The following is a 12,347-nucleotide window of genomic DNA, read 5'->3' as shown; positions in this document are numbered from 1 at the left end:
TAAATGTAACTTACCTGGCAACATAACTGATACGACACTATCATATATATTTTGCTCACTGACATGATTATTACGGGGCAATTATACAGGAATTAGTGACGTTTATGTGCATTTCTTAACGCAACTTTCCTGTTACAATAGCAGTTTTTTTTTTTTTTTTCATTAAAATATGATGCTTTCTTGATTGGCACAATGACAACTCTAGACATTTTGCCAACTCGCTAGACATCTTGCCTCCTTCTGAAATGCCTAAGGTGCTGTTTTCCAATCGTGATAAAGATTTTTAAAAATTACTAAGGAATAAGTTGGTCAGTGTGTGATCAATAACAAATACCGGTAAACTACTAACAGTTGCCGTCTGTTCGATGTAGATTGAAGTGAACGTCCACAATGACATCACTTATAATACAATACATAACATATTACTTAACTCACAGCTACAGTATAATGTAACATACTGATCAAAGGAAATCCGATAATCTAAGCTTAAGAAACGCTGCACCAACAACGTACTTAAATATATGTTATAATACGGTAATATTTCTTCCTCAAATATTGTTATTCGTGTATTTTGCCACCCAGAATGCATTTTTTAAATATTTCAGTGTTTGTCTTTATGTTGTGTTTCAGGTTTCACCCCTAAAACATAATCATAATAATTTAATAATGTAAAATGCAACAAACTTATACACAGAGCCTAAATAAATACTGTGTTGTGCGTCATTGAGTGTTAAAGGCAAAGATTACATATCAGTTTTGGACGTCCTTAGCCACATATACACACACCCATATTACCATTATGACACACATTTCATACTCAGTATACTACTCCCACCCCCACCACACGTATTGTCCCACACGCACACACACATACCGTATTTGGCATTCTATGTACTGAATGAAATCCTACTTTGAATTCTGTTGTTCGAAATGTAAATAACCATATAGAACTAACATTAATAGCATGTTCATTAACATTGCACACTGTCAGGCTGGCAATACTGAAACAAGGACCAAGACTGTGACTGGTGCGTGAGAGCTGGAAAGCTGCCACAATATGTTTCATAAATGTATTTTGAGAGTTCCATATAGGCTGTTTGTAGTTTCCATAAGAAATAGCTGTTCATCATGTTAACTCTAATTATTGAAATAACTGGAGGAACAGGAACCTCTGCAGTGTCACTACAACTCACCACCGTAGCTATGAGGATTGGAGGTGTCAGCGGCCACCTCTCCTCTAACTGGTATCCGCCACTAAACACACGATTACTTTTAGCATTAACGAAAATATTACGGTGGGTATGGCTACCCCATACCTCTTACTGAAACGTAAACATAATCCGTAATGTTAGGTGGTTATGTATTGCACTTGCATTTTGACACTATTAAATTTTAGGTAAACGTAATAAATGCAACGTCGTTACTTATTAGCAGGGCTCTCAGTTTTAAGGAAATTTCCTTAGATTGAGAAACCTGAGGTTATATGAAGAAATTTTTAAGGATACGGGGATTTTAAAGAAAATCTGAAGAAATTTGATGGAATTTACCTGAAATATCTTAGGATTTTTAACGATTTTTCGAGAAAAGCAGAGTAGGCGGTGGCTGAATCGGTAGAGAGGCAGCCTCCAGTCCTGATGGACCCAGGTTCGAATCCCGGCTGGGGCAGGGAACAGTTTAAGGATTTGAATTTCATAAAAAACAGACTTTCCTGATCTACCAGAAGACCCGCCAACATGTAAAAATACCCCCGCTAATACCAATACACCAGTCCTGTATGAGACAGCCCTAGCATGTATTCAATATGGACGGTGGGTGTTAGGGCGGAAGTGGTGACATGAGGAGGTGTAGGAGGACTACTGGGCCCTGAGACAGGCTACTGCCCCCGAGATATAGGCCCTCAAGCCTTTGCCCAGAGTCGGACAAAAAAAAAAAAAAAAAAAAAAAAAAGCTTAACAATCAACTGTCTGAGTTTTTTTTTTTTTTTTTGGTTATATCGCTACCACGCGTTGGCGAAAAAAAAGATAATTCATTAAAATTTATTTACAATTAAGATTTATAAGTTTGGTTATTATGCATTTGGAATTTTTTATTTGAGTGTGAGTTATGGCAGTTATCGAATCGGACGATTTGCAGTATTTTGTATAGCATGTATTAACTGCAAAGCTTATGAATGTGTGGTCATTGTATTTTATTTTATGTCTGCAAGTAAAAGTGATGTTATTATGTCTTTGTTTAAGAGTTTTGGCCTGCTCAATAATTTTATACGTTCGATTTACTATCTGAGGAAATATGATCAAATTTAGAGAAATTTTTAAAGCTTTCCAAGGAAATTCCGCGAACAAGAACTGAGAGCCCTGCTTCAAGGTAAAGAGAATGAAAGGTAGTTTCATGGGGGGGTGAGGGGGAGCTAAAATGCGTCTCGGTCTGCGCATGACGTCATAGTTAATACAGACTGCAGCTCATCCTGCTCAACACACGCCAGTCACACACACAGCTGCCTGTGAATAGGTACTCCGTTTTCTGTTTTTAGGGGTAGCTATGGCAATACAGATAATTTTGTGAACATGCCAACAATTTGTATAGTTCGTGGATGCAAATCCATTCATGTGAAAGGTGACAAGAGAATACATTTTCATGCGCTGCCGAAAGATGAAGAACTTAGAAAAAAATGGATTGAATTATGTGACACAAAGAGAAATCGGTCATCTGGTTTTGTATGCAGCCGTCATTTTGAGAGTACTGCCTTTGAACGCAACCTTAAGTATGAATTGCTTGGTTTACCAGTGCCTCCTGGACAAAGGAAATTCAAGAAAGGAGCAGTGCCTACTCTTCAGCTACCGAGTTTAACAAGTAAGTTCCATTACTGTGTGAGTGTGTTGAGTAGCGACCTGTGTGAACATTCATAATACAAAAGCATACCATACATACAGATGGTTTTCTGTCAAGCTCCCGTTTTCTTCCACCACCCCCCACCTCTCTCTCTCTCTCTCTCTCTCTCTCTCTCTCTCTCTCTCTCTCTTATTAACTTTTACGTCACAGAATCTGCGCGGCTCGGGGGTGCTGTACTTACCTCTCAGTATACTCTTCTCTTTACCTTGCCCTGCTTATTAGCTTGTGTGTGTGTGTGTGTGTGTGTGTGTGTGTGTGTGTACTGATAGCCAGCTGAGGAGTTTTAGAGAGAGAGAGAGAGGCTGCATGTTTTCCGTTAACGAGGGAGGGGGTATCCTAGTGTGTAATCGGGTCTAAAGATAATAAAAATAAATAGGTTTATTATTATTTAGGATACAGGATGTCACTGACACCTTAATAACTCTACTGTAATGACTAAGAATATATAACTGTTGGCCGCTCACTCCCATATTCCCCCCTTCCCCCTACATCGCGCCATTTCTGGGTGAACTTACCCTCTGTTTCTGAACCACAACTCAACCTGTATCGTGGTTCAAGCTACATGGCAAGAGAAATATTATATATAACTCAGACTATAAATAGTATAGTGCACAGCCCATGATCCCAATCACATAATATTTATTAGTCTATAACATAGCATAATACAATGGCCACATAATATAATTCGGAGGATGAAGCTTGGCGATTCGAAAAATTGGTGGGCACACACACACACACACACACACACACACACACACACACACACACGGGCGCGCGCGATGCCACGTTAGCCAAATCCTGCAACCAGGTGGTCCAGTTGGAAATCTTGCCGAGCGTACATCAGGATCAGGCTGGTAGGATGGCAAAACTTTTCTTTTTGCTAAAGTACATACTATACAAAACATGCTTACTGAAACATGTTCGACATTTTCAAGTTTGGTTAAGTATAAAATCATACAGACTATGTACTGTATTTATAAAGGCTGCTGAAGTGCCCCCCTCCCCTCTCTCTCTCTCTCTGTAATCTTCCAAGTCATCCTGCTGTTTGACCTTCATTGGTGGATGGGCAGGTTGGTCAGCTGATGGGTGGATGGTTGGGTTAGGTGGATGGGTGGGTGGGTAGGTTGGGCAGGGTGGAGTGTTAGGGGTGTTTATTGTTGGCGAACGTGTGGGGTGGGTAGGTCAGTGCATAGGGTGGTTGGGGTAGTTTTTGTGGGTTGTTGTCTTGGCGAGTGAGTGGTCGGGGCGGGACAGATGGGTGGGCATGTTGGGGACGGTGGTTGAGAAAGGCGGGTGGGTGGGCTGGGTGGATAGGTTTGTAGGTGAATAAGTGAATTTTGCTGCTGGGCGGGTGGATATGTATAATAGTTCGCAAAGGATAAGGCATAAAATGGTATTATAGTGCTAGTAATAATGTAGCTCCCGAAGGGTATGGCAGAAGACGGGATAATGTTGCTAGTATAACATATCGTTGTTCTAGTGCTCGCAGAACTCCCGACTCAGAAAAGTATTATACATACTGTCAGATGGTACAGACATTTTGTATGGTTGTAGAGCACAGCATCAAAGCTGCTTTATCTCGGAAACTTAATAAGCTACAGCGGATCCATGCAACTAGTTATGAAGCATGTGAAAGATTAATGGGTGTCTGAAGTGTCTTTCACAAAACTCGCCAACATAATTCTGAAAGGCGCCAAAAGTACCAGTTTGCTAATAAAGATGTAGTCAAATGTGTGAGCAGCAGTGTTTTGGCATCAGGTTCCAAAGCACTTAAGCTCATAGTATATACGTTTTAAAACAAGAAGTATCGATGTATACAGTATTGTGCTTTAATATCAGGCATGTGCGATTAAGCACTGCTGCTGAGAAAACTAACAACATCAGCATTTTCTTGTGTGGACGCGTATAACTTAATAATTTTCCACCCTAGTATAGGTATTGTATCATAACAAAGATCCTTTTAACTTTCAGCTCTGTATCCAAAAGTAATCAGACTGGAGTCTCATTTTCCTTAATAACCAAGGAGTTTCATCGAAATTCGCTGAACCGCAACTTATTATAGTTGTTTGAGCAAGCGAAAACTGTAATATGCATCAGTGTTAGAACATGCCAAACTCTTGTTATCTTGTAAAACAATAAGGAGTTTTACGGACATCGATGGTGAGCTTGTAAAGGAAACAGACATGACTTAAGCTGACTTTCCTAAAATTTACCAACATGAAAAAAAAAAATTGATATAATGAGTAACCAAAGAGTATCCAATTAAAAACACATTCATACTGAAACATGTCTCTGTACATAGATGGAAAGACAGTAAAAAAATTAATAGATGCTAATGGAATGACTTTACTGGAGTTCGACAAAATAATACTGAAAGTGCAAAAAAAATGTTCGAGACAGCTCACAAAGCCAGCAAGTGAGAACATTATCAGATATGTAATCAAGTGAGTCAAGATAATGCTGAGAATGCGCAAAAATTGCCTAATGCTGAAAAGGGGCAAAAAAGAGGAATATTCTTACAAAATTAATCAGTAGAGAGGGTTCAACAATAGAGCTGGATTATCGGAGAGACTTATAAAATAACAACAGATCTACGCACATCACTGAAAAGGTTACAAAAAAGTAAAATCTTTGTTTAATCCCTAATCACTGGGTAATGTCTACTGTATTCACGTCACAATCGGGGTGCTACATGGCCGCCAGGTAGTGGCTATACACGCAAGTGTCTTCCTGCCACCATTCGTACAGGTTGCCATTTCATCTCGGGACCAAAGGGTAGGGAGGGAGTCCCTCCATAGCACACAGGGGAGACTCAGTCTGTCCAGTGCTCTTGGCAGGTGTACAACGATGTCTTCAGGTTCATATTTGTCTGATTCCATCTACGCCACCTGTAGCCAACTGCATCATCCACCCCTGCCAAGCCTCTTTCCAAGGATACTAGAAATGGGCTCAGTGCTCATGGATGCAACAGAGTTTAGTACATCTAGTAGCGGAGAAGTTATCACGTTGAGAGCAAAGCCATACTCATCGCCACGGGCAGACGCACGGACACGTCCTGCTTTCACGCCGAAAATTTGTTCTCTTCCTTACGTCATTACTAATCAACGCAACGACCTGCAGACCTGGGGATACTTTCATTCCCAAGAGGAAGAGTTGGTGAGTAGTATGGTGAGTAATATGTATTCAAAGGTCATTTTATTTAGCTCAAGATAGTTTCCAAGGAAGAGTGGGTAACTCAGAACCTTCATTAATCTCATCGCTACTGTGATGATCCTAGGTTGAATAACTTTCAAAAGTTTTCGGTGCATCTTACATATGTGCTTCAAAAAATTCAAAAAATAGCAAAACAAGAACGAAAAGCACTTACTAAAACATATTAAGATATTGGAATGACAGTGTGCCACAGACTGAACATGGTCGGCTCAGGAAAACATAATTATAATCCCATTTTTTTTTTTTTAACTCCAGTGTCACTATGGTGCACCATAAGTGCACCCAAAAACTGTCATGATATAATCATTAACAAACCATGCAATAAAAAGAATTATGCCAAAAAATAAAATAAAATAATAAAGTGCAGGGATGGGATTACATGTCGTTTTACTGCTTCGATATTGTTTAGATGGATTTAGGAGCACCGCCATCCCCACTATAATCGTTGTATATACTTTTGAGCCCCATTAAATACTCTCACCCTCTGATCTTTTTCTGTCTCTTCGCAAGCATTCTTCTGTTTTTATATTTCAGGCTCTTTCACCTTCTCTTCAAATCTTTCCTCTTCCCGGCATACAGTTTTCTCTTCCATTTTTACATGTCCTCATTAATTTTCATCAACTTCGTATGCAGTCCCTAAAACTTTCCTCCATTCCTTTCACAGTTCATTAAACCCTCTCATTCCACCACGCTACTGTTTTCATCTTTTACCTCTTCTAACCCCACACACCACCTCGGTGCTGCACACAGGTTTCTCACACCTTCCAGTTCCTCCATCTGCTCCTGATCATAATTATCTACCCTGTCTCGCCTCCATCTGTCTTCTATAACCCATCCTCTTTCCCACCTCCTGCAGCCTTATCACTGCACCCTACGGCCTTTTAAAGTCACATAAACAGGAAAGGAAACCAGTCCCTGCACTGATCCCATGACACTACGGCGATCCTACATTGCAACTGGCGTAGCCCCTGTTACCTGAAACAAGAATCCGGTGAACTGTAGGCTGGTTACCTCTATGCAGTAGCCCACCATTAACTTTTGGGAGTATTGGTAAGGAACTGAGGGACTTGTGTATAACTGGGCAGCGCACCTGTCCGCCTATATCTGTACCACTGCATGAAGGCACACGCTCCAGCATTGGTCTCTCGGTTAAAAAGGAAAAAAAAAAAAACTGTTATTCCAACAACTCTCTTCCGTTCTTTGTTTATATTTTTGCGACGTCCATTATATGGAGATGGGGGATGAAGTGAATACAGCATATTGTGGCTGGCAGGTGAATTCTGTGTAACGTTCGAAGTTTTGTAGCAACTTTTCCTTAGCGATTCATTTTCCACATCAGAGGTAAAAAGATAATGTTGATTTTATGTGTACGGCGTGTCGGGGTGAGGAGATGAAGATTGTCAGACGTGAAAGGATTGAACTTGCTTGTGAATCTCTTGAGTGTGTGGAAGAGTTTTATTATTTGGGAGACATGTTGTGTGCTGGAGGTGGGGCTGGAGCTAGCTCTGTGGCTAGGGTAAGAAGTGGTTGGAAGAAGTTCAGGGAGCTCTTGCCTCTATTGACACTGAGAGGACTCTCCCTACGTGCTAAGGGGTCTTTGTATGCAGCATGTGTTAGGAGTGTAATGCTGTATGGTAGTGAGACCTGGGCAGTGAAGGAGGAAGATATTCGCCGGCTCAGACGTACAGAAATGACAATGATTAGGTGGATGTGCAGTGCGTCCCTGCGTCCAAGGCCTGGAGGGGCTGGGTTTAAGATGGAAGAGTTGAGAGGTAGGATGGGATTGGAGTGTATTGGTGCTGTGATGAGGAGAGGTAGATTGAGATGGTTTGGACATGTGGAGAGGATGGGGGATGATAATTGGGTTAGGAAGGTGAGAAGTGTTAATATTGGGGGTGGGGTTATGAGGGGTAGACCGAGAAAGACATGGGACGAGGTCATTAAGTGTGACCTCAGGGTTAAGGGACTGAACAGGGAGGCTGCCATGGATCGTGCAGCGTGGAAAGCAGCCATTAGGTGACCAAGGCCGACACATGCAAGCATGTTGGAGCCTTTAAAAACGAAAACGAAAACGAAAACCTTATCATTCAATTGTGTGCGACTTATTTGGCCATTATAGAGACATACTTTCCATCAATAACGTACAAAGCGATATTAACGTTTAAGGTGTAGTGTGAAGAAGATGTATTATGAATTCTACAAAACCACTCAGACTACGACCCATATCCTTACCCTTAGGCTGCCTCCTCACTGTCTGTATTGTTGTCGTGGGAGACTTCGTGCTGCCTTTCCGTGACAGCACACATTGTATATTAAACGTTTATATTATATTGTATGCTACTTATACCTCCCTATTATTGACATATTTTTCATTACCACTATACGAGAGGATATTACCAGGTGTCACCAGAATTCCCAAGTCAAAAACAATACGTTAAGAAATGTGAGAAAATGTTCTTACGGTCACACTCTCCAGGGTAGGCGAGTCTGATGGATGGGTCGTGGCACTGAGCAATAAGCAGGAAGCATTTGTTGCCGTAGGTCACGCCGTCGCTGCCACAAACAGGGTCGTACTCCAGGGTGCAGAACCGAGGACACTTCTCTTGGAGGTCAGATGAAAAAAATGTGAATTACGTTGAAAATATTGTCTGGATTAGTTGATAAATGATAGCTGATATGAAGAATTTCTCTGAATTAAATTGTACTATTTTAAAGAAGTAAAGAGTCGTCTGTCAGTAATCAGAACGGTGTTTATGTTGCTACGATAATGAAGAATTTTAATTAAGAATTTTGTGAAGTCAATTTTATTGTCCAAACATGAAATTCTCTCTCTCTCTCTCTCTCTCTCTCTCTCTCTCTCTCTCTGCATATATATAATTTTCCGCTTTTCATAAGAAAAAATCGAAAAAAGAAGATTAACACCTACCAACACCCACCGCCAAATTCATCGCCATCACCACCACCACCAAAGAGTCTTCGCAGCATCTTCTTCACTGATACTGGGCCTCCGACGTACGGTTTCGTCAACAGAGTGATTTGGGTAAAAGGGTGCTAGTACAGTGGCATGAACTTATTCTGCCAATGCCATTATGTCTTTAAGCATTAATGGATCTCATTTTAGACATGCGTGTCCTGAACTACTTCAAATACGGTACTCAGGAATTTTCTTATAAAAAAATATCAACTCTTTGGGGCTAGGCAAGTACAGTGACTTCATATAACAGTAATATACTGTCTTAATGACGAAGTCATTGTTATGCTGTTCTTCCTGCTTTTTATCTCTTTTTAAATCTACCGAACCACCTACAACTCCGATATATGGAGTGGTAGAACACAGCATCAAAACTCTTATTTAGGAGACGATTTAATCGACGGTGAAACTAGGCACATAATTGAAAAGCTTATAAAAAGAGTAACAGGTGTTACTTAATTGACTTTCTTATAAAGAGGAAGAAAAAGTAAAGATGTCGCCATAATATTGCAGAATAAAGCCAAACAGCACCGAGTTCAGCGTTTAAAGTCTAAACTGTTTTTATGGGGAATTAGAACGAAAGAAGATCTATGTGTATTGCTGGAAAGCTTATGAAGAAGTAACAGGCGCTAAGAACGTGAGTTTCCTCAAAATTCGAAATCATAGTAAAAAAAAAAAAACAGCCAAATTCATTACGAAACCCGTGCTGCTTCAAAGACTTCATAAAGCAACAGCGAATCTACACACATTACTGGAATGCGTATGAAAAGCAACACGTGCTACTAGCATGACTCTCTCTCTCTCTCTCTCTCCATATATATATATATATATATATATATACCTAGCCTGCTTTCCCCAAGGAAAGGGAGGTAGCCGAGACAGGACGACACACTCCCCATTTACTCATCCATTCAAACACATTCATTCGCATCTTAGCCCCAAAGGGGAGAACGGACAGATCCTCACCGCACCACACCGCACAAGGGTCAACTACGCAATGCAATCAGTGACATCCGCAGCAGGGCCCGACAGCAGAGCTGGTTTACCCCTGCCACATCATAACAGACTCATCCCCTTACCCGCACCTGACCTAAAATAGCTGATCAGACCAAATGCGGGAGAATATCCCCTCAGGGCTGCATCATCACTTATTCATTCACAATTTCTCTCCATTTATTTCTGTCACTCACAGCCACTCTTCCTTGCTCAACAGACATCCCTCTTGCATCCAGCGCTCTCTTCACACTGTCCATCCATCCTATTCGTGGTCTTCCTCTCAGCCTTACACCTCTCACATCAGATCTAGTTATCTTTTTCACCAATCGCTCATTATCCATTCTCTCCATATGCCCAAACCATCGCAACACCCTCTGCTCAACTGTACCGGCCATCTCCCGAACAACTCCAGTTCTCCTTCGCACTTCATCATTCCGCACTCGATCCATACGCGTCACTCCACACATACTCCTCAGACACCTCATCTCCATTACATTCAAACTTTTCCTCTCTGCTACACCCATACTCCATGTTTCAGCCCCATATAATGCAGTTGGTACCACAACACCATCATACAGCCTTCTCTTTACATCCATTCTAAGCGAACGACATCTAAACACTTTTTTCATTCCTCTCAGCACCTTTCCTACTTCATTTATTCTAAACTTCACTTCTGCATCTATTCTTCCATCCACAGCAACATGTGACCCTAGATATTTAAAACACTCTACCTCCTACTAGTCTGATCAGCTAGTCATGTCAGGTGCGGGTAAGGGGATGGGTCTGTTATGATGTGGCAGGGGTAAACCAGCTCTACTGTCTGGCCCTGCTGCGGATGTCACTGATTGCATTGCGCAGTTGACCCTTGTGCGGTGTGGTGCGGTGAGGATTTGTCCGTTCTCCCCTTGGGGCTAAGATGCGAATAAATGTGTTTGAATGGATGAGTAAATGGGGAGTGTGTTGTCCTGTCTCGGCTACCTCTCTTTCCTTGGGGGAAGCAGCCTAGGTATATAGAGATAGATAGACCTCCTCAAGCAACTCGCCATTCAAAACTATATTCATCCCCCTACCATCTACCAACCTCGCACACTTCATCACTTTACTCTTATTCTCATTTACTTTCAATTTCCTCATTTCACACACCCTTCCAAACTCCTCTACCAACTGTCTCAATCTTTCCTCTGAATCAGCCACTAGTGCAGTATCATCTGCAAACAGCAGCTGCTTCAGATTCCACTCTCCACCATCAACATTCACCAGACTCAGACCTCCACCTAAAACTCTTGCATTCACCTCCCTTACAACACCATCCATGTAAATATTAAACAACCAAGGCGACATCACACATCCCTGTCGCAGCCCCACTTTCACAAGAAACCAATCACTCACAGCATTTCCCACTCTTACACACGCTCTACTATTTACATAAAAACTTTTCACCCCTTTTAGTAACCTACCATCATATATATATCTATCAATATATATATATATAGATATATATATATATATCTATATATATATATATATATATATATATATATGTATATATGTATATATATATATATATATATATATATATATATATATATATATATATATATATATATATATATATATATATATATATATATATATATATATATATATATATATATATATATATATATATATATATATATATATATATATATATATATATATATATATATATATATATATATATATATAGACAGATAGATAGATTGATAGAAACACAGATTGATAGATGTGGATATATACAGATATACACATACTTTACATCTATCTATTTAACTATCTATCTATCTACCTATCTATAAACATGTACAAAGATAGACAGATATACAGTAGCTAGAGAGAGAGAGAGAGAGAGAGAGAGAGAGAGCCATGGGCAAGATCCCACTGCTACCTGGCGCGTCCCCGGGTGGTGGATAGGGGAAGGCCTTGTAGATATAGTGGTACCGTCTTAGACGGCACGGTCATGGGACCCCCTATAGATATATAGGGCTCCACCGAATATAATGAATAAAGTGACAAAAAAATATTACATCTCACCAGAAACTACATGGCAGGGAGGTGAGATTATTTGCCACAAACCTTCCAACCAAACGTAAGTTCTATTGCAAATGATTTGACGGGCGTTCCTGTTGGATCATCGTCTATTCAAGGTCCAACCGCACTGCCTCCTGTGTTTACGGGCAGTGTGCCACCGAAAGTGAGTAGGCACTGTGTTGGCAAGTTAGAGACTGGGATATTAAAC

The 12,347-nt window shown here is 40.6% G+C and overlaps 1 protein-coding gene across 2 annotated transcripts in view; it reads right to left on the bottom strand.

Annotated features, from left to right (window-relative positions):
• LOC145403014 (uncharacterized) overlaps positions 1-12,347 on the bottom strand; it is a 373,086-nt gene that overhangs the window by 318,909 nt on the left and 41,830 nt on the right. The window contains exon 4 of one of the 2 annotated variants that reach the window (XM_080274843.1): positions 8,564-8,704. The exons of the other annotated variant lie outside the window; for it this stretch is intronic. Coding sequence (XP_080130969.1) covers positions 8,564-8,704 — 141 coding nt within the window. The remainder of the gene's footprint in view (positions 1-8,563; positions 8,705-12,347) is intronic. 2 annotated transcript variants of the gene reach the window in all.

The sequence above is a fragment of the Coenobita brevimanus genome, chromosome 60 (genome assembly GCF_032717465.1).
Source record: "Coenobita brevimanus isolate Jiangsu-jjx chromosome 60, ASM3271746v2, whole genome shotgun sequence".
Lineage (NCBI taxonomy): Eukaryota > Metazoa > Arthropoda > Malacostraca > Decapoda > Coenobitidae > Coenobita > Coenobita brevimanus.
The sequence above is the reverse complement of the archived record's forward strand: the minus strand, read 5'-3'. Positions and strand labels throughout refer to the sequence as shown.